The sequence below is a fragment of the Cyrtonyx montezumae genome, unplaced genomic scaffold, assembly GCF_038088225.1.
Source record: "Cyrtonyx montezumae isolate F1298 unplaced genomic scaffold, pur_monq_1.0 scaffold_12, whole genome shotgun sequence".
Taxonomy (NCBI): domain Eukaryota; kingdom Metazoa; phylum Chordata; class Aves; order Galliformes; family Odontophoridae; genus Cyrtonyx; species Cyrtonyx montezumae.
This window is the reverse complement of record NW_027071848.1, coordinates 768,155-791,251: the sequence shown is the minus strand read 5'-3', so window position 1 is coordinate 791,251 and position 23,097 is coordinate 768,155. Positions and strand designations below refer to the sequence as shown.

Genomic DNA, 23,097 nt, shown 5'->3' with positions numbered 1-23,097 from the left:
AATGAGAGGAATCTAAGATAGGGTGGAGGAGTAGTGAGAGGGACAATGTGCAACACAGTGTTGTTGGGGCATTCACGAGGAATTTGGAGGATCTATCAAATGGATTCAGATCCAGCACTTTGGAGACCATGTCCTTGCCCTGGCAGACCAAGACAGCAGAACATAGCCTTGTCCCATGGCAGGAGGATATCCCACCAGGTTAGTGGGAGAAAATTTCTTCTCCATAAGAGTAGTTGGATACTGGCACAGGCCACCCAGGGAGGTGGTGGAGTCCCTGTCCCTGGAGGAGTTCAAGAACTGCGGGGATGTGGTTCTTATGGACTTGATTTAGTGGGCATCAGTAGTGGTAGGTGGACAGTTGAAGGAGATGATCTTTTCCAGCTTTAATGATTCGGTGGTTCTGTGATCCAGAAGGAGATGCAGAAGGAAAATTGTGGAGTAGCCTAGTGGGTAGAGACCATGCCATGGTGGGCACAGAAGGAGCAGCCATGGTATCATAGAATCATGGAATATCTTGAGTTAGAAGGAACCAACACGGTCTGCCAAGTCCAACCATTCTTATGTGTTGATCCTGGCTTTCCCCTATAGTTCTTAAAAGTTCTGGGAGCAAGAACTTGCCTCTCCTGGAGATATGTCCCCCAGGGCTGCAGTCCTGGAAGACAGAGCAGAGAGCTTGTGGGTTTCCCCACATCACCCCTTCTTCAAACCCAGCCTTCCAGCACAGCTCCTCACTAGCAGACCATTCCCTAAATCCACGAAGACCTTCACGCTGTCTAACGAAGTTTGCAGCACACCCTAGAACATTTGCTCAAGTCTGGTCACTGTCAAATGTTTGTAACTTCCTTTGAGTCAGCTTACCTGGACCTTGCGAGGCTTAACCTTTCCACTAATGAGGGATCCAGTGAGCCAAGTGCAGCAGTTTGGAGATGCAACGCCCATAGTTCTTGTAGGGCTGAGCAGTACAAAGGAAGAAGCCATAGAGGGATGGTAACAACACAAAGCATTGTACTTTGGATCCAAAAACAGCTACCACCCTCCCAGCACTAAGACAATAAATCCACATTTGTTCACCTCCAGATCACTTTATTATATTGTGAGTAATCACAAATCCTTACAATGCTGCCGAGGTTCTGTAAAAAACAAACTCATATAGCCATGGTATTTGCCAGCCTTTGCTAAGACTTGTTCAGCTAGCAGCTAGCATGAGATTACACCAGGAAACATTGCAGTCTTCAACTGGATTGTCACATTGGGTTTTAAGTTTACCACAGTGGTGCAAAGCCAGTGAATCTAACAGTATATGATCCCTGTAACCTTGCATCTACATACAGACTTATAAAATTAAGACTTTTTTTAATCATGTTTTTCTGCCAGCAGAAAAGAATTCTCTTAAAAAGGCAAAATCCACTAAAAACCACCTCCTTTCTCCCATATTACCCCCACTTTTCACTTCAACTGGCTGCTGTTCTCCTCCAGATCTCCATCTGCCTGCAGACATTCCCATTGCCTTTTTAAGAAAACCTCTGTGTTTCTCATGAATGTGAAGGCTGGACAAACCTTTCAAAGTCTTAGTAGAGGAGCAAAGCCCCCAATATTGACAAAAAGAGTTAAAATCCCACCTTATGATCCATCATCAAGCCATCAAAGAGGAGATGGGTGTAAGCATGAGAGGGATTGTAATATCCAAAGTAAGGCGTTGAATCTGGGGTGAGCCCCTGGGCAGTGGCTTTTACGGGCTCAGCAGGTTTTTACCATCACTGGAGACAAATGCTCTGGGCAATGTGATTTCCATTTGTGAAGACCTTTGGGGGTGTGAGGATGAAGCTTGCACTCTTCCCAACATTCACAAGGAGAGCTGTGGGCCGGGTTTATGTCTCCATCATCTTTGCATGGATTTCCTCCTTCGAGGGAGGTTCAGGTTGGATATCAGGAAAAACTCCTTTGCTGAGAGGGTGGCTGGGGACTGCAAGAGGCTCCCCAGGGAAGTGGACACAGCACCAAGCTTGCCATACTTCAAGAAGAGTGTGGATAACACTCTCAGTCATATGGTCTTATTTTTGGGTAGTACTGGGTGAAGCCAGGAGTTGGACTGGATGCTCCCTTCCAACTCAGGATTTTTTATGATTCTGTGATTCCCTCAACCTGTTTTAGAAACTTCAAGGTTGCCCTAGGTGCAAGGCTGGGTGTGGAGAACAAGCCATGGATTAGAGATTAGAGATGGATATCTCCATTTGTGAAGATTCTATGAGCAGGATGAGGGCTTCACACATGGCTGCCTTCACCCACTTTCTCCTGTCCTGGTGAAGAAGTGGGATGAAGGGAGCTCCCCTTTGCTTTGCCAACATTTCAGAGTGGAGAAAAAATGCTCCAAGGACAAAGCTTTTCATCAGTTTTCTGATGGCAGCCAAGAAGCCGTGTGAGAGAAAGAAAAGCTGCAAAACTGGAATGAAAATATACCTCAAGATCCTTCCTGTGATAGGCAAATTGCTCCAGGGTTACAGGCATCTGTGCTACTTCTTCCTCTTGCACGTTCTGGAAGCTGCCTCACATGATCCCAGCTGAGCTGCAGATGTTGAGTTCAGCTGGAGAATGTCAGGATGGAGCCAGCTTGCTCTGGAGTCCTCTGCCTCTTGGCTTGTTAAGGTCATGGAGATGAAAACCACTGTTTCCTTCCAAGTTTACCCAGAAAGGAAGGATGGAATTATTTTTTTTCTTTTAAAGCTAGGCTACACGGTCTCTCAGTTAATTTGCTTGTTGGGAAGCTTGTTCCTGGGGGAGATGCTTCTCCTTCTTTGCAACGTGTCGATGTCTCACTAATGTCAAAAAAACAGGAGGTTGCCAAGGCTAGACCAAAAGTAATCTGACATACAAAGGATCAAGATGGGAAAACAGGGAGAAAAGAGTGGAAAACTCTGCTTACTCAGTGTTCATTGCACATCAATGCAAATATCATGTAAAAACCAGCACATTAGGAGCACACTGTGTTCAGGTTTGTCTGGAAATGTTTCTTCCGACTGAAAGTGCATGACAAGGAACAGGGTGCTGCTAAGGAAGGCAACCTCCAGAAGGCACTTCTTGGGGAACAATAATTAAAAACAGGAATGAACAATGGATTCAGAAACCAACAACTACAGAGTTGGAAGGTTTTGAGGTGCAGACCAGTGACCTACAGACCGGTCTGGGGTATGGAGTTTTTCACCACAGTAGCTCTTCTGCCCCAAGACCCATCTTGGTCCCCAGTGTCCATCTGTTCTTGAGCTATGCAGCCCCTAAACACAATGGGTAGAATCTGGGGCCCGCAACTGAGGATTTGCAAGTGTATAAAATCCACAAACAATCAAGTATTGGCATATACAAATATATAAATTATTGACAGTTTTACAAAAGGCACACTGCAAGCCAGCTCAGTCCAACATCTGTGCAAACCCCAAAGCCCCCCCACCCTCCCACTTCAACTTCCCAATCCCTTTCTTTCTCTTTCATCACAAAACGTAAGGCGCTGCTGCTACAGCCCCATGGCTGTCGTGGCAGCTGAGGACCTCTTTTTTTGTCAGCCCGATTTGTCGGTGGTACTGTCCTTCTTTGATGGTCTTGAAACACTGAATGTTCTTCCTCAAGGTGATGCTTTTGAGGGAAGGAAGGTATTTCAGCACAGTCTTTGGCAAGGAGGACACGCCGGTCCCAGAGAGGTTGAGCTCTTGTATAGAGTTCAGGCCAAAGATAACTTCAGCAGTCAGTGACCTTAGGTCAGGATTGTTGGATAAATCCAGAACTTGAAGGGCTGGTAATTCCTTGAAACTGTAAGGAGACAGCTCTCTAAAGTCACGGAGGCCACTGAGAGATAAATGAATCAAACCTTTCAGCCCCTTGAAGTCTCCTTTCTCAACCTTGGCTAGAGGGTTGCCATCAAGATTTAGGTATCGAAGAGGAATGCCTTGGAGGTTTGGCACAGACTTTAGCCTGTTTCCAGAAAGATTTAAGTTCTGGATGTTGGGGACGCTCTTTTCATGATGCCTCGTAATTTTGCTGAGCATATTATTGGATAGATCCACGTTCAGGGGTTTTCCTTGACCCTTTGAAGCAAAAATGTCCATTGCTATATCCAAAAGCTTGTTATTGCTCAAATCTATGTCACCCAAAGGAGAACTGGAGAAACAGTCCTCCGGAAGGACTTCCAGAGAGTTATGACTCAGATCCAAAGACTCCAGGTAGCGAAGTCTGGAGAAGGTTGTGGAGGAAATCTTGGCAATTTTATTGTAGCTCAGATCAAGGCTCACTAGGGTGGTGTATCCAGGGCCAGTGAGCATTGATTCATTGATTGTTTCCAGTTTGTTTGAGGACAGATCCAAGTAGGAGGTATCCAGGGGGATTGGGACAGGAACAATGTGTGAGCCTATTCCGCTGCAGTCCACCTTAGTCAGGCTAAAGCTATCAAAGAGACCAAAACTTTCCACTTCACAGTGGCAGCCAGGGAAGCAGGTTTTGGTGGTACTGAAACACGGAAGGAGAAGCAGCAAGTTGAACCAGGCTAAGAACTGCATTGTTGACCTGGAAAACAAGATGACAAACATTAGATTTAATTGCCTTACTTTACTGAAGGAATGTGACAGTTTGAGCTATGTGTTCTTCCCTACCTTTCCAAAAGGATAGATTAAGTATTCTGTTAAAGTACTCATTAACTATAAGTAAATAGCAAGGATGCCCTAAACACCATATTTCTCATGCTATGATCCCCAGTAGGAATTTAATGGAGAAAAGAAAGCCAACCTCAGTCAACAATCTTTGCAGATGAAACAAAATTAGTGTACAGCTGGGAATTTGCTCTAAGAACCATAGGCTGCCTTAACACAAAACCTACCCAAGATACACCCTTTCAACTGGAATGTGCATGAGGCTAAATGACAGCTCATAGCCTGAGACTTTTGATGGCCTGGCAAACTTCAGCACACTGATCTCATCATGTCAGAGCATCCATGGAGAATTAGGAGCACCAGGTTCGAAACATGGAAGCTCTGTTCAAATTTCCTATAGACAACAGAGATAATGGAGCCATCAGAGCATCTTCCAAGATGTCCAAGAGCCCAACTTCCAGGAGCTGGTCTTGATGACCAGGAGTTGGACTGGATGGTCCTTACAGGTCCCTTATAACTTGGGATATTCTATGATTCTATGAACAGCTAGAAGGCTGCCTATTGCCATTGGGCAGCATGTCTCCCTCCCTTTGATTTCAGACACAAATTTAGATGTGTGTCAGCAGATGGACTCATTGCTTTATGTTGAGCGTCTCAAGCCAATCTCTTCTGGGTGGTGGCAGGCAGAACAAGCAATGGCTACTTGGCTCCTCACCTACCAAGGGAACCAAAGAACGTCTGGATCTAGCCCACACTGTGTTGTGGTGGGCCCCGCCTCTCTCAAAGGCATTGAGTGGGGAGAGCCAATTTATTTCATGCAGAGACCCTGTAGAGCTTTGCCAATTAACCATTCTTCCTGATTAACAATACTAGGAGGCAAGGAGATCTCTCCACCCCTCTGATTCTGATCCTCCACCATCTGAGACATTTATCTCCCTCCATCGTTGCAGCCAGGGGAGGAAGAGAGCTGATCTGTACTTCCCACCTCTGCTGGCCCTTTTCTGATCACATCCTGGCAGCAACTGTGCACAACCACGGGCAACTGCAGCTGCAGTGATTTCCAAAGCCAGCCTCCTTTGTTCCAGCTGAAGTCTTGGGTGATGGCTGTGTGCCTTACAAATAAGGTCTCTGGGAGGCTGGCAACAAAGAAAACTCCCACCCAAGCAGGCAAAGTAAAATCCTTTTTTAAGCTCACGTTCCCATCCCCTTCTCAGCCTCCTGGTCCCTGTTCTCACTTTTCCCACCACTGTTTAAAAGCACTATACTAACATCCCTGTAGCACCACCTTTCCCACACACCCTTTGATCTGTCCAAGGCATCTTCCCAGAGCCATTTCCTAGGGGCTGACACCTCCTTTCAGCCTTCCTCGGCAGCAGTTTCTCTCCCCTTTCAGTGTAGTCTTCTTGGCACCGTGCTCCTTCCCACGAGACCCACGTGGGATGAGTTGCCATGTGCCAAAGAAGTGCAAAGGGGAAAATGCCTGGCCAAAATATCAACCGATCACTGATATGACTTATCTGGGAGTAACTCCTACATCTCCTGTGACCAGAGAGCAGGGTTTGGGATTCTGGCCAAAAACCTTGCAACCAAAGCATTGCTAAAAGCCCACACGCAATCCTCCGGGGTACGTTATTCTGTAGAAACAACAGAAAACCAGTAAGATGAGCCCATCTCAAGCATTTCCTGAGGAAAAAAACAACATTTGTGAGCAGAAGGGATGCAGCAGAGAGAGCTCCTTTCTGCAGACACATTTCCAGATATCCCTTTCTTAATGTCACTGCAGTCAACCCCCACTCTGGTTCTGCGCAGGGAGACCTCAGATTGCTCCATTTTGCAATCATTCATAAAGTGAAGACGATGATTTCTTTTTCTAAATTTTGATGTGTAACATTACCAGAGGAAAAGAGAAGTGTGAGGAGCAATTTGGAAACTAAAAAAAACCCTCAGTGTTAAATGTTTCATCTACAGGGAAGCACCTGCCTTAGTGTCAGCCCCCTATCAGCGGTGAGGGGCTTAATTACACCTCTCTCTTTTTTTTTTTTAATCTCTTTTCTTCAGATATTAGTGGTATCTCTTCTCCCAGATCCCGTTAGCCTCCTGACTTCTCCTTTGAAACTCCAGTTTGGTTCCTGCTGGCATCCCATTCCTTGTCTCTAGGGGCACTGGATCAGACCCCAGAAGCTCCAAAGGCATCTCAGTGTGAGATTGGTGAGATGCAATCCGTTACTACCAGTTAAAAACTCCTTAATGGAGTGACATGAAGCAGTCATTGGCTAATAAGCCACTTGGTCAATAGCGCTGATAAAAGATATGAGAAATAAAGTTGCTGATCGCCTTCTAGTTTAAGAAAAAGCGTCCTGTATATTGCCAGATAATCAGAAAAGAGCTTAGTCAGGCATGGGCATGCTCCACTGCTGCATGGAGCAATCGATCCATCTTTTTGAAATGGGGAAAAAAACAAGCCACAGGCATTTACAGTTCATCTGTGTACAGCGTGTATTTGAAACCACATCCAATTGCCTTTGGATGACTGCCTACAAAATACTCTGCTGATAAAGGCAGGAGGCCAAGGTATCCTGTCGTGAAAGGGAGATGAGTTGTCCTCCTGCAGCACCGGGGACATTCACCCAGAGGCAATGCCAGAAGCCTTGGGCCCATGACCTGGAACAGTCACTAAGAATGTGGGGGAAGGCCACCAGGGGAAAGTGATCAACTTTGGGCTGGCTTGCCCTATTCTCTTTGATGACATCTTCATTTCTATGGCTGTCATGATGCGAAAGTATTTTTGCATCCTGACAGCTCCCAGGAGCTCCTTGGGATGAAGCATCACTCCCCAGGGCTCTTTATATCTAGCTCATCCTTTCTGCATGGCGAATATCCTGAGTCAACCCCACTCCCCAAGGAGATCCAGTGGTGGGTAACAGAGTCAAGGTCAGAGCAAGGTCTCTGCAGGTTGTCAGCCTTCTGCCCCAAATTCCAGCTCCCCACATCTGCAGAACTGCTCATCTTCTGCACTGTCTGTTAGCAAGAACCAGGCAGAAACCTCGCTGCAACTTCCCTGAGAAAAAGACCATAAAAGTCTCTCTGATTTTAAAAACAGATCACAAAGGAAACCCAAGCTGGGGGTGTGGGATAAAGCCCTATTGTGGCACTGTTGCAAATTCACATTTCTCACTCTGCTTGCTTTTCTCCTTCTGTTTTCTTAAAGACTTGTCCAGTGATCCACAGCTGAGACTTCATCAGAGTCATTTAGGTTGGGAAAGATCCTTAACATCACCTAGTCCAATCACTAACCCATCACCATCAAGACCACCACTAAACCACATCCTTAAGCACCACGTCCACGTGTTTCTTCAACACCTCCAAGGATGGAGACTTCACCACTTCCCTGGGCAGGCCATTCTGATGCCTGACCTGGCTTCCCATGAAGAAATTCTTCCTAATATGCAGTCCAAACTCATCCCAAAAACTTCCTTTTCACCCAAGTGGGAACTGCTGTTACATCCCACCTTGGCCAGAAGCCTGTTGATCAAGGTCTCATCTCCTCATTGGGGACGACGTGAAGGGGTGAATCCGACAACGACTAGACCCATACTTGAAGACACTGCATCTCTCCCTTGACCAAGGTGGAGCAGAATGATCCTTAAAGTGCTGCTTCCCATCCCATCCCTGGTTACATCCTCCAAACCTGAGTCCCATGCAGCAATCAGAATTACAGGAATGGGGAGAACAGGATTTCTCAACAGTATCTCACGAACGAATCATGCTTAATGTGAATTCCTATGTATCTAAAGCATAGTGGACAGATTGGGTAGAGTTTCCAGATTTGTTGTCAATTTTCTTCTTAAACTTTAGGGAAACAGTGGAGTCATTCCCCCTGGAGGTCTTCAAGAGCCTTGGAGGGACATGGCTTAGTGGGCATGGTGGGGATGGGCTGATGGTTGTAGTAGATGATTTTAGAAGTCTTTTCCAACCTTAATGATTCTATGATTCTGTAGTATTCTGGGTTGACAACAATTACAGTAACCTTAAAGGGCAAGAGGCAAGAAGGAAGGGCATGAGTCCTCCTGTGAGAGTTGCTACTAAAGGATAGAGGGATTGTGTTAAGCAATCAAGAAGAAAATTCAGGTTTTCTCTTCTCCCTCCTGCATCAGACAGGTGAACAAAAGGCAAAGTCTTCATAGCAAGGCCCATTTGGCTGGCTTCACTAACTCAGCAGGCAGGGAAAAGGAAAGGCTATTGGAAAACATAGCTGGCTGTGATAGAGGTCATAAATCCTGCAGACAGGTATGGGAAAGGAAGGGAGGGGAAGGGAAGGGAAGGGAAGGGAAGGGAAGGGAAGGCAAGGCAAGGCAAGGCAAGGCAAGGCAAGGCAAGGCAAGATGAGGGATTAAGTTTGCTCTTTCTCTCTCAATACTTGGGAAGCTCTGAGATTCAACTGGGATGGCCTTTCTAAAAAACATTTTCCTTATTCATTACATAAAACAAGAGTGATCATCAGGTAGGGCTCTGCACCAACAACAGCTGTGGATCTCCAGTGTGAACTCTGGCACACTGAGCCCTAACAACACCACAGCTGCAACCACAATTGGATCCCAAACATCACTGTGAGCAGACAAAACTGGTTCAAGCCAGACTACAAGAGACCATTTATCTCTTGACTCATGAACACACACTCCTCCTGCGATAAAGCAATTGCTGCTGAGAAGTTGTTCTTTTTTATTTTTTATGAATCCATTGAAAGTAAAGGTCATTCTGGCTTTTGCTCTTTGCTAAAGAAGGGATCCCCATGTGAATACAACAAAGAGATATATTTAGTCCCCTCTATAAAGCTTATTAAACCAACAAATGCTTTCTTACAGAGGAGCTGATAGTTGGACTAGATGATCTTAGTTGCCTTTTCCAATCTTAATGCTTCTATAATTCAACGATTTTTGGTGTAGATAGGAACAAGGTTTCCTGAGCTGGCTGTATCTTACTCCATTAGCCAGTTTAGGGTCTTGGTTTTGCTCTCAGTGTTTGGTTGTAGGAGATCTAATGAGAACCAAAGCACCTATTAGGTTAGGTTTGATCCTGAATTCCAATGAATAGGTCTGGGGGAGTTTATTGGAGCTTCCATAGGTGCTGATGACAGCAGGATGAAGGGTTCATTTCTTGGCATTTTCTAATTCCACTTGATTCAAGGGCTCCCTCCATCAGGAGCTGCCCCTCACATCACCTTTGGATGATAAGTTATCAAAGGTGGTTTATTAATGCGTAGTGCAATGCTGCTTAAATAGCCTTATTTTTCCAAAAATATGGAAAGAAGAAAGGGGTTTGCAGCCCCATCTTCTCCTTATCCTTCACCCTATTTTTCCATCCCCAGCTCTGGGCTGGGGGTGCTGATTTATTGCAGTGGCATCATTGGCCCTTACTGTCTCCATGGTTTGAAGAGGGGCTGAAGTCATGGGAAGTGATGAATGCTTTTTTCTCCATTTTTCTAGTCACTTCTGAAAGTCAGAATTAAATACAGGCTAGGAGAGGGAATATACATTATCTATGAATTCCTGATGATTTCTAATAATGGATGTGAAACCACCCCGTTTGCATTTGGTCGGGAACTCCACAACCAAAGGGGAATCATTAGCAACTAATTACCTGAGTGGCATTGGGAATCCTCAATTAGCAGGTTATGTGGGAACTACAAGCAATAGGCACCAAACTGGGGGTGGAAATAACCACATTGTCAAGGCTATCATTGCTTGATATAGGCTTGAATCTCATCAAAAAAGTGGGGAATTTGGGACGTGGAATAGCTAGAAAAGCAAGACACTGCTCCCTGTTTTCCACAAAGCTCCATAATTTCCATGTGCTTTTCTAAGCTCCAGACATGGAGAAACTGCTGAGCCAAAAAGCAATGATTAACCAGCACCTGGGACTGCTCCCTGTCCTCCATGGTGATTTTCATGAATGTTCCAGGGATGAGACAGATAAGATTAGCAAGAACAAAGCTAAACAAGCATCAGAAGTGTTTCACAATCCCAAAACAAAATCAAGCAGCCCTTCAGCCCACCAGGCTGCAAAGGAGACTCATAAATGGTCAACAGGGAGCTCAGCACCCCCAACCCCTCCAGTTTGTTGCCTTTGGATTAAATGACATCCCTTGCTCTACTCAAGCAGTCCCTGCAGTATTTCTTTTTAAAGTTAAAAAAAATAATAATCCTTTCTTTACAAAAGAAATTGAGAGCCCTTTTAAAATAATCTTTGCTCCAACTGTTCATGTCACAAATCCCATCTGCTTTGCAAGAAGCCAAGGGTGATTTATCATCTGAGTGCTTAAACTACTAACAGTTTATTCCACTTATGCAATCCCCCCAGCACCATTCCGGGAGGAAACCAAGGTGTGTAGTGGGGTATTTTTGGCTTGAACAAAAGGAAACCTGTGTGGGCAGGTTTGCCATCCCATAGGGCGAGTTCCAGCTGAGTTACATCCGATGCCAAAACATGGCTGGTTCCTGCTCTCAGGTTATAACTGTTTCTTGTGGTGGGGGGAAATGGTCTCCTGTGTCTTTTGAAACTGATTTTGCTCACCAGCCTCACGTAGAGCTCTGCTTGTGCCTGGAGGAGGCAGTTCTAATGCAAGAGCATCTTCTCACCATCACCTCCTGACCATACCATAGAACCATAGAATCATTAAGAATGGAAAAGACCTGTACGGTCATCTAGTCCAACCACCAACTCATCACATCAACCTGTCACCAAAACCAGGTCCGCGTGGCTTTGTGGAAGCACCATCAGAATCAATTCCCAACACAGTCAAATCAGATGACCAAGAGGTATTCAGGAGCTCAGGGTCAGTTCCAGCATCACCCCTGTGGGGGATCACACCAAAATGAGAGGAGCTATTTTGGCACAATCAAGCAGATAGAGCAGCCATTTGACACTGCATCTGCCACAAATGGGAGCTGGGCAAGTTTGCACCTAGGTTTACAGCAGCCCTGATGTATTGTGACATTGAGGGGCCAAGTGGAGCCACCAGCAGAGGACTCCTGCCCATTATCTGGGGGAGGGGATAATGATGCTCTGATGCCCCAGGGCAATCCCAGCAGGATTAAGTCCTTCAGGGCTGCATCCACTTTGCGTAACACCGAGTTTGAAGTGACAGATCACTGCTTTGCCCACAACATGGGGCTGAGGGTGCTTTCCCTTCCTCTCTGTCCAATTCTGATGTCAGGACATCAGACTAAATAAACCAAGCTGATATGAATTTTTAAAGCATAAAACACCTGTATTTTATCCTTTAGCACAAAGTCTATTTTTTTTTTTGCTAGTCAGTTACTGAAAGCTAAAACCACCCCAGCAAGTTTCTATAGCCTCAGTGCTTATGATGCTGTCCAATATCTGAGTCTCAGCTTCATGCAGTCCCACTCTAACTCCCAGAGACATGATATAACCCAAGAGGAGTGCACTGTGGGATGAACATCAATGAGAAACATTAAGATGTGCACCATGGGAAGAGGAAGACTCCTACACTTCTTGCTTTTTACTGTTCCTAGAGGTTCTTCGGTATATCATGCACCACTGATGAAGTGTGCTTTCAACAACCCTGATGTGATGGTTGTAGGAGGACTGTAATGGACATGGATGGGTTCCTCTGGAAGGGATGAGCTGGGTGAATGAAAGGGAGATGGATATAGATAGGCTTCTCTGGAAGGGATGAACTGAATGGATGGAAGGGAGATGGATATGGATGGACTCCTCTGGAGGGGATGAGCTGGATGGATGGAAAGGACATGGATATGGATGGGCTCCTCTGGAAGGGATGAGCTGGATGGATGGGAGAGAGGGGAGGAATAGTGATGGAAGGTGACATCTCCCACGGTGATGCCTCTGCTTCCTGGTGAGACACAAATAGCTCACCCTGTACCCTGTACCTATGAAGGTTTTCCTTCTCTTTCTCTTTGAAGCTACAAGTTGGCTATCCAAATGCAAGCTTTCCTCTAACAGCACACCTCGGTCCCTTCTGCCCAGTCAAAATGACATGAAAATGCCAGGGAAATCTGCCCCAGTATGATCCAGGTGCAGAGCCTCCATTCCCAACAGGAGGATTTTAAGAGGATCCCATGCTTTAGCTCTCTGAAATGCAGCAAATCCCACTGTCCCTTCTCCTCACAGCCCTCCCTTTTGGGGCATTGATAAGGGAGGACAAATCAGGGAGGCAGAGTTACTCTGGGTGTCCTGTGGTGCTGCTCTGGCTCAGGGCTTCTTTGTGGGCTTTTTATTTGTTTTTGTGGCTTTCTTTCTTTCTTTTTTTTCCCCCTCACAATAATCTCCAGGCTTCTTTGCTGCCTGTGGCTGTCAGTGTGCAGCTGCAGACCCTCCACTGAGGAGATAATAAATACAATCCTGGCTGTCATTTTTGCAAACAGCACAGCTGGAGGCTCCAGGCTCCTTCCCCTCCCGGCATTCCCCAGTGCCAATAATTCTTGCAACGTGACTGCTGTGAACAATGGGATACTCAGCATGGGGGCTGCCCAGCAGAGCATCACTGGGGGCTTCAGGGACTGCCTCCACCCCAGAGAAGCACGTGAGATATTTGCTAAGCCCTACAAGATTTGAGAAGGGCCTTGGGAAAGGAAAGGTGTTTCTAGGTAAAGCTAACAAAGGAACACAGTCCCACTGTGGTTCCTACCCTAGATGTTCCTTGACGTCCCTAGTGATGATAGAATCATAAAACAGTTTGGGTTGAAAGGGTTTGGTTTGACCTCAAAGCCCATCCTGTCCCAGCTCCTGCCACGGCCAGAGACATCTCCAGGTGCCCAAAGCCCCATCCAACCTGGATTTGAATGCCTCCAGGTATGGGGCAACCACAGCTTCTCTTAGCAGCCTGTACCAGGGCTTCACCATCCTCTGAGCAAGAAATTTCCTCCTATCAAACTTAAATCTCTCTTATTTCCTCTTGGATGGTGTTTTATAGAGAAAGGTGTCAGTGGTTGGTCCCATGACTGCGAGGTGAACAAGCAAGTACCACCACAAGCCTCAAATCCACCACTTTCACTCCAAGATGAGTTTCCTCTGCTTCTCAGCCCATGGGGAAGTTCCTATCCAACACGACTGTGCTGACACTTATGTCACAGACATGACTTGTCACCCAGGGTGCTCAAAACCATCTGCGATTTACCATTTAACTCTGCACTAAGCCACGTCCTAGCCTAATTTGACCCAATTTTGCTCAACAGCTGTGTAAGACCCAGAATTTTCTATTTGCAGCAGCCTTATAAATCTGTCCCTGTACGGTCAGCCATGGTTTAGTGGGCATGGGTGATGGCTTGATGGTTGGAGTAGATGTCTTTAACAGCCTTAATGGTTCTGTTATTCTATGTCCAGCATGGTGCTGACTCCTTGCTCCATTTTTCCCTCCAAAGATGCTGGGGGCTGCCCTGCACTGTACTGCAAACACCAGAGATAGGGACATCCCAGTGGGATATTTGGGGACAGTTCAGAACAGCAGTGCTCCCTCAGAGCATGAGCCACGTTCAGAGCTCCTCCATGATCCTGTAGTCCCATGAGCCATAGATCTAGCTGCAGATGTCTCTATTCAGAGGTGATTTGGGGCTGGGAACGCATCCTGCCCCACTAGGAGAGTTTCAGATACGATGGGTGTAAGGATTCGTATTGCACACCCAATCTGCCCAACAGGGCTTTGCCTTTAAGTTTGAATTTTGCCTGGTGATGTCATAATCAAAGTCAAACAAAAAGTCTTATTTCTTTTCCTCTTCAGCACACCTTTGAAAAAATCCTTAAGAATTGTAGGTAACCCTGACAGGGAGGAATCAGAGCCCTTAACCTCCAAGCCACACACTGTCTACTGGCTCAGGAGGACCCAGAGTTTGGTTCCTGTAGAGGGAACCATGTTTCCTTCAGCTACACTTTTCCTCCATCCCTCAGATGGGTCTCATCCCCTTTCCCTCACATCACAACCAGGAGTGGATCAAAGGAAGGCAAGGAGTCAGCATCACATACAGCAAAACAGAATCACAAGGCTGGGGAAAGAGGAAACAAGCCCCACAGATGCCAGCACTCAGCTGTTACACACAGCACATGGCCCTCTGCTAGGCTGCAGGCAAGATAAAGTGCTTTTTTCCAGCTTGCCACTGCTCTGTTTGGAGCCTGGTTAATGCAACTCAGGAATGTCCCGTGCTGCAGCAGCCAGGTTGGGATAATCCCCTGCAGTCTTTGAGATTCTCAGGGAAAGCATTTCCTTCCTCCCCCTCCCTGCTGCGTGTCTCGAATCCTCCGAGAAGCAACGGCAGCAGCTTCCAGGAAATTAAAAAAAAAAAAAAAAGAAATAAAATTGCAATAGGAACGAAAATCCCAAGGCTTCCTTGGCCAAGAATGAATGGCGTGGAGCCTGCCATACATTCGTCTCGCTGGGTCCAGGTGCCAAGTTTTCATACAAGAAAGGGCTTGCTCGAGCCAGCCTTTATCTCCTCCCGGCCCCAGCATCTCACTGCTCGGAAGTTTCTTTTGAAGCCATTCCAGGCTGAGAGTGCTGTGGCTGCTGCCTGCTCCAGCCCCACTGTATTGCTACGATGGGGTCAGGAGGGCTGTGGACAAGGATGCCCCTTGTCTTATATCCCCCCCTTCAGCCTCTGTCTGGGGAAAGGGGGAGGAGGGAGAAGAGAGTGTGAGAGGAGAAAAAGCAGTTAGGGATGGAGGGAAAAGTCTGAACCTCAGGAAGGCAGTGCCTCACCTCCTTCTGTTGGCTCCTTCTCACTCCGGGGTGGATGGCACACACTGCTATCACTGCAGTGCTGGGCGAGCACTGGATGCTTCTTCCTATATCACCCCCCAAAAAAAGAAAAAAAAACCAATTAATAAAATCAATAGATTTTGTACGCTTTTCTTTGTTTTACAGCTTTTTGCTCCCACCCTTTCAGTACTGTTATATTTCCTTACACTCTGTCTGAAAAAATAAGGATGCAGCACACCCCTCGACCGGACCTTGCAGTCTTCCCTGCTGCACTTTGCTATCAGAAATCACGCTCCCTTGCGATGCCACGTCCTTCCTCCCTCCGGGCACTTTTCAATTGCTCCCTGTGTGCAAGCTGTTCCCATTCATTCACCGAGTGCCTCCGGCAGCACCCACCCTGTGCACCCGCTGCCTCTGCAATGGGAATGGGGAGAGCAGAGCACTGCTCAACGCTGTTTATAACCCATGTGTGAACAAGCACCTCCCGTCCCACAGCCTCCCAGGGCTGGCACTGCCTCCCAGGGGTTATAAAGGGACCAAGAGCTGCCATGCCCTGCCCCAATACACAGTGACGTTACCCGCCGGACTCGCTTTGCTTTGGCACCGCGGGGCTGCCCAGAGCAGGCAGCCAAGTTGAACTCTGTCAATCTTCCCAGGGATGGTGTACCCTTAGAGCATTGCCATCCCTTAGAGCATTGCCATCACTCTAAGCTTCCCTATCCCCAGCACCCGTGCACTGCAATCAAACCTCGTGTGCCTCCGATGGAGCGCGGCAGTGCCGATCAATGCGATATTTCAGCGCGATGCCGGCAATGGGCACCGGCTGCTTTCTGCAGAGCAATGGCACAGTGTCCACAAGAGACAAGTTTCCTACTGTATGTTCAGTGAATGCTCTCATTCAGGCTGACAGCAGCTGATTTAGCATGGCAGGCACCCGGGGAAATCCTCCGTCTCGAAGCTGCCGCGACCAACACCAACAGCTCGGTTCACAGACTCGTAAAGCCATTACGGTTGGAAAAGACCTCTGAGGTCACTGCATTCAACCAATCATAGAACCCTTAAGGTTGGAGAAGACCTCTAAGATCACCTTGTCCAACCAATCACAGAATCATTAAGGACGGAGAAGATCCCTAAGATAAGCCCACCCAACTGACCATAGAATCACAAGGGTTGGAAAAGACCCCTAAGACAATCCCATTCGATGAATCACAGAATCATTAAGACTGGAGAAGACCTCTCAGATCATCTCATCCAACCAACTGGAGTACCACCTCATCCAACCGTGTACCTCCCCAGGCTCCAAATACCTCCGCTGCCAACAAATTGCATCAGGGCTCTGCTGACTGCAATGGGGAACGCCAGTTAACGGAGGCAATGCCACTTCCCCATGACCTGAACCCCTCTCTCCATCCCAGGGCTTCCCTCCCATCCCAGGCAGAGGAGCTCTTTGTTTCGGGAGGGCTGACATGTGTTGTGGTCGGCTGCACTAATAAATCTGCCGGCCTCTGTGTCTCTTAATGACTGCAGCATTAATAAGAAGTTTCCATGGTGCTGCTGAAAAGTTTACAGGGTGTGTGCGTTATCAAGGGAGCCCCGTGCTTTCTGACCTCCTGCTTCAAAAGTCACAACCGGCAGCTGCTTTTTCTTTCTTTTTCATTTCTTTCCTTTTTTTTTTCCACTTTTCTTCTTTTTTTTCCCTTTCTTTCTCTTTCATTTTTCCCATTTCTCTTCTTTGCTTCTTTCTTTTTTCCCTTCCTCTCTTTTTTTCCCATTTCTCTTTCTTTCTTTTCTTCTTTCTTTTTTCCCTTTCTTTTTATCCTTTGTCTTTTTTTCCTTCGTCTTTTTTTTCCTTCTTCCATTTTTCTTTTTCTTTTTTTCCATTTCCTTTTTCCTTCTTTTTTTTTCCCCCCTTTTTTCTTTCTTTTTTCTTTTCTTCCAAGAGAACCACACTACAAACCCAGCGCTGCTTCTCCCTACCCCCTCCCCAAACACACCTTCCCCTCCAGCTTAATCCACTTAGAGCCATGGGAAATTCCCAGGCGGGAGCTTTTTTTCCCTTATCTTTCCAGCACCCTCTGCACTCTCCTCACCCATCCTCTGAGCTTTGCCTTCTCTTTTTCCCCCCTTCTTTTATTTTCCCCTTACCTTTATGCGACTCCTGCGAGCCTCTACAGCTTAAGAACCCAGCCAAAAAATAAAAAATAAAATAAAAAAATATATACTGGATGAAAAAAAGAAAATCTCTCGGTGCTAGGAGGGGAGAGAAGGGGGGAAGAGGAGGGGAGACAGGGAGCCCTGTGTGAAACCGAAGAGCTGAAGCCGGGCACAGGAGGCGGTGCGCAGCCTCCAGCTGCTGCTCGGATTACTTTGCAGCCGTGGCAATTCCGAGCGCTCCGCAGCCACCATTGAACGGAGGGAGGAGTAGGGAGGAAGCAAGCAGGGCTTGGGGAGGGGGGATGAGGGTGGGGGGGGGGGCGTACATCCCGACCTCCCCCCTTGGGGATGGTCGTAGTAGGGAAAAAGTGCTTTGCCCCCAGCCCAGGGCTCTGTGGTTCCACCCCCATCCCACCCCCCATCCCCTCTCCGCTTTTTGGAGCAGATGACCCCGCACCGCCGCGTCGCTGAGATCCCACGCGTGGCAAAAAAAAAACCAACCAACCAAACAAACAAACAAAAAAAAAAACCCACAACTCAACGCACCTCAAAAGTTTCCCCACTCGGAGACATTGCGGGTGGGGGAGGGGAGGGTCCCCATCCATCTCCCCCCTCCCGGCGCAGCGCAGCCCCACCTCCCCGGGGCGGCTCAGCCCTCCCTACTCCCTCCCTCCCCCCCCCCAAAAAATAGGGAATTTGGGATGGGTGATTCTCCCCCCACCCCTCAGCTCTGCGTGGTGAGAGGATGCAGGCGGCACTCACCGGGACCGGGGTCGGTTCCCACTCCTACGGGCATGCAGTGCCTGTTCCCACGGCGGGGTGCCGGCAGCAGCACAGCCTGGGGGCCGGGAGGCTCCTTCCTCCCTCCTCCTCCTCCTCCTCCTCCTCCTCCTCCTCCTCCTCTTGCTCCTCCGCCGCCGCCGAGGAGTGCAGCTGGCCGGGCAGGCGGGCTGCCCCTTCCCCGCAGAAGGAGGGAGGAGGGAACTCAACAGATGGCTGCACACAAGGGAACATCTGGGAGGAGGAGGAGGAGGAGGAGGAGGAAGGAGGCAGGACTTGCGCTCTGCTGGGCGACTCCTGATAGAACACCCCCCCCCCCCCCCCCCTCCCTTTATTCCTTTGTGAACTTAATTGTGGAGTGACCCCTCAAAACGAATGGGGCTTTTTGCCTGACCCCACTAAAGAAATACGGCTGTTTTCCCTTTTTGGAGAAAAAGGCAATGTGTATGTTTCAAGCTGGCTTTTCACCCCCTGGGTAAAATCCCTTACCATAGAATCAGAATATCCCAAGTTGGAAGGGACCCATGAGGTTCACTGAGTCCGACTCGTGGCTCCACAAAGGACCATCATTTATAGCCCCGTTGCCTTTGTGGGCCAACTTCAGAATTCCCCTCTCCTCTTTCTCCTGACCTGTATTCATAGAATCATTAAAGTTGGGAATGACCTCTCAGATCATCCAGTCCAACCATCAGCCTGTCACCCGCGCCCAGTAAACCATGTCCCTAAGTATCACCTTCACAGGAGAGGGTCCTATTCCCACACATCTGACACCCAGCACTCCAGGATACTGAGACACGGTTAGTAGGCATGGTGGTGTCGGGCTGACAGTAGGACCAGATGATCTTGGAGGTCATTTCCAACCTTAATGCTTCTTTGATTCTGTAAGGGGTCATGGTGGTGTTATGGTGACAGAAGGATGAGATAATCTTGGAGGTCAGCTTGAGTAAACTCAGCTCCCTGATTTGGGGGACTGTGGGTGTTGGCTTGAGGTGTGCTGCTCCTGGCTCAGCACCAGTTGCTGCAGAAGTCTGGAGCTAAGAAACCCTTCAAATGTGATAAAGCAGAACAAAGAAGGCAAAACCCCACAGCCTGGAGAGCAGAGAGTCTGGATTCATTTCCTGTAGGGTGAGCAGAGTTTCTTGATGATTGGGTTTAATGGCCCAGAGGTGGCTGGCCCCCATTTGAGTTGTGATACCGGAGAAAAGAATGGGAAACTACTTCTTGTTGTGGTGCTGTGACAATGTTTGGACAAAGGGAAGGAGACCTTGAGATCGTGAGTCACAGAGGACTCATGTTGTGGCTGGCTGCAACACACACCTCACCCTAGGTGTGACCCGTGGAAGGTCCCAAGCTGTTTGCTAACTTATTTCTTAACAAGTTTGGGATGAAAAGGCACCACCAGGCTCTTGTGTTTATTCTGAGTAATGCTGGGGCTTTGAAACACATCACATGGCCCATACCAAAAACAAAAGGTTGCTCAGCCCCATTCAGTGACACCAGTGTGTTGCTGAGATAGGGAGTTTGGGACTCCATCAGGTTGTGACCACTCTGCCAAGGGGAGGACAGAGGAAATCTGTGCTCAGGGCTCAGCTGTACCAAACTGCTTTGTGGGAAAACCTTGGGAAAACCCCTTCATCTGGGTTATGATTTTCTCTCTGAAGTTGGCAGCGGTGTTCCAGCCATGTGCATTCTGCTGGCAGGATCCATTCCCCAAGGTCTCTGCACCGTTGATTTTTATAGCTCTGGGTAGGGGAAGTTGCTCAGCTGAAAGCTTTTGTTTAATTTTCCATTTCGTTCATTTTTCTGTTCCTTTCAATGGGTTTTCGCCATCTCAGTGTTGGCCTCAGTAAAGGAAAATGCCAGTTTGAGGCTGGGGGAACTGGGAATTAAATCCTATAGCTGAGACAAACTCCAGCACTGCCAGGTCTGGTGAGTTTGACTTCAATTTTTTGCTCTCTATTTGAAGCCGATTGCTTTGCTGTAGCTGCTGGACATGGGAAGACTGAGTGCTCAGAAAGTCTGTTGCTCAGATGAAACAGTAATGAACTGAGCGGTGTTCTGTCTTGAACTTCGAATGTTAATAGATGTTCATAAACTCAAAGGGGTGGCAATGGGCAGTATGGGTGATCTGTGGGTAGGGGTTAGCATTAGTAGAGATGGATAGCAAAGTGACACTTGGTGCTGGTGTGGTCCTTTGCAGTACCAAGAAACTCTTCATTGCAAAGTGCCTTGGACTGTCCATAAAGGGATGCTCCCTACAGCAGATCAAACCAAATTAATTATCGTGATAATACAAAATTCATTTTTACAGGGCGTTTAAGCTCAAGGTAGTGTTTCCCATCACCGTTTCTATTTGCCACATTTTCTTCAAGGAAAATCATATTTTCTCAAGAGTTATGTTGTCCTCAGAGCTGATCCTTCCTAAGCAAAGTCCACCATTCTGTGTTGTTACAAATTTCCCCAGCTATCTCAGAAAGATAACTGACTAAGTACACTATGATGGGATGAAAGAAGAAATGGATTCACCTGAGGTCATGAAGCACTAGATGGTAGTAGGACTTCGCCTGGTGTTCTAGGCACTGGCCATGGGTTACACTCCTGTCTTTGATTTGGGAAAGCAGATGAAAGTAGCTCCACCAAAATGCTTCCAGCTCAGCCTAATTTGAGGCCAGGTTGGATGGGGCCCTGGGCAGCCTGATCTGGAGGGTGGCAACCAGCTCATGGTGGTGGGGTTTGAACTGGATGATCTTTAAGGTCCCTTCCAACCTAAGCCATTCTATGATTCAACTCTGGAGATGATAAGGCATCATTCCTAAGTCAGTTCAACCAGGGTCATGTTGAGCCTGGATCTGACCATGTGCTCCCAGAGGACACCAACTCAGTTTCTTTTTTCTCAGTGTTTGATGAAATCATTACTCATTTGACATGATAAAATCCAGAAAAATCGAAAGCCAAAGGAGAGATATCTGAGTAATTCTGACTTCTTCCTGTATAAATTCCAGTAGATACATGCCAGGAAAGGAGTTCAAGAGTGAATTAAGATGACATAAGATGGATTGGTAAGAAAAGCTAATGTTGACGTTTTGCCCCATGATATTTGAATCCCCCTCTGAAATCTCATTTTCCTTCCTCTTATCTCATACAGCAAACTCGGAGAAAGCCAGCATGCCCTGCAGTTCTTAGCTCTGATCTTTCTGCTGTGAAAGGCACTGCTCATGAACCTTCTCCTTTGTGGCTGAGGTAGATCATAGAATTGTAGAATGTAGAATTGTAGAATCACAGATGGTTTGGGTTGGAAGGAACCTCTAAACCCACACAGTCCCAACCCCTGCTATGTTCAGGGACATCTCCCGTAGACTAAGTGCCCAAGGCTTCATTCTGTCTGTCCTTGAGCACTGACAGGGATGGGACACCCACACCTTCTCCAGGTGACCTGTGCCAGAACCTCACCACTTCATGGTGAAAAAATGTCGTTCTTATGGCTAATTTAAACTTACCCTCTTTTAGTTTCTGACAATTCTCCCTTGTCCTATCCCTACATCTCCATGAAGAGTCCATCCCCAGCTCTTCTGTAGCCCCATTAGGCACCAGAAGAACGCTGTGAGGTCTCTCCAGAGCATTCTCTTCTCCGGGCTGAACACTCCCAGCTCTCAGCCCAATTCCTTAACAGAAGTGCTCCAGTCTCTAAGCATCTTCATGGGCCCAGTAATTTGACACAAAGAACAGATCGTTTAGGAAGCTATCCAAGCTTGGTTGCGCTTGAAGGTATTTCTCAACAGGAAGCACCCAAACCAGCAGCCAGCATTACTTGTGGATGAATTTAGCTCTTGCAAGAGATTATCAAAAATGTCACCTGCAGTAGAACTGAACAACCACCAACAGTTCCTACTGGCAACATGCAAGAGAGGTAGGCCTACCCAACAGCTGTAGGAACGTTTCCCATCCTTGTAGAGAGTACTGTAAGGAGCTTAGAACTGCACCCCTGCAACACCACAAACCCACCCTTCAGATGCTGTGGAGCCCAAATTGCCTGCTCAACAGAAGTGTCGAGTTTTTTATCTGACTGTATTAGGTGCTCCTGGGAAGTGTGTGGTTGTTTCCCAGAGAGCTGCTCACTGGACTGTTCACCTCCTTTCTATTTTCAGTCTCTCACTGCAGATATTGGCTTCTCTTTGACGTTAGTCAATATTTAGCTCTTGAGTTAATAAATACTAAGATTTACTGGTATGAAATCAATGTGTCCTGAGATCTTTCTGCCATCAGTCATGGTTAGGCCTTGGGGCAATATGTGGTCCCTGTCATGTTTTCAAGACCTGTTTCTTCAAGGCTATTTGTTGACTGATTTGTTGACTGATTTGTTGACTAAGTTAATTCTGTTCATGAAAAGTACATCCTCTTCTTTGTTTGGTTCAATTCTACCTGGAGTCATCATGGTTCATAGGATCATACAACAAAGAAAGTAAAGCATAGGGATATTTTTTTCTCTGTTTATTTTTGAACAGCTTTGTGCTGTTTTCAGCGAATCATTATGTAGACTGAAGGGGTGTTGGCATCCTTCTGATGCCATGCAGGTGTTCTCACTCTGTTTCAGGTCTTTGTGTTGTCAGATCCTCAGAGGATTCTGCACCTATAGTTCCCATAATTCACAGAATCATAGAATCATGATATCATTAAAGTTGGAAAAGACCTCTAAGATCTCCAAGTCCAATCTGTCCCCATTTCCACCATGCCCATTAACCACATTCCTCACTGCCACATCACCATTCCAGGGATGATGCAGGGATGATCCAGGGATGACGC

General features: G+C 47.2%; 1 protein-coding gene across 2 annotated transcripts; it reads right to left on the bottom strand.

Moving 5' to 3' along the window:
- Positions 1-3,172: 3,172 nt before the first annotated feature.
- Positions 3,173-18,447, bottom strand: TSKU (tsukushi, small leucine rich proteoglycan). 2 transcript variants are annotated; one of them, XM_065729912.1, is made up of 3 exons: positions 18,286-18,447; positions 15,364-15,449; positions 3,173-4,548 (listed from the first exon to the last, which is right to left on the bottom strand). In XM_065729912.1, exon 3 carries the CDS (start codon positions 4,539-4,541, stop codon positions 3,483-3,485), a length of 1,059 nt encoding a protein of 352 aa, XP_065585984.1. In that variant the 5' UTR covers positions 4,542-4,548; positions 15,364-15,449; positions 18,286-18,447; the 3' UTR covers positions 3,173-3,482. The 2 variants fall into 2 exon arrangements, with proteins under 2 accessions (XP_065585984.1, XP_065585985.1); XM_065729913.1 differs by lacking the exon at positions 18,286-18,447 and adding an exon at positions 15,760-16,037.
- Positions 18,448-23,097: the final 4,650 nt, after the last annotated feature.

Coding starts and splice junctions, on each gene's coding strand:
- TSKU (XM_065729912.1), bottom strand. CDS start 4,541: ATGCAGTTCTTAGCCTGGTTCAACTTGCTGCTTCTCCTTCCGTGTTTC.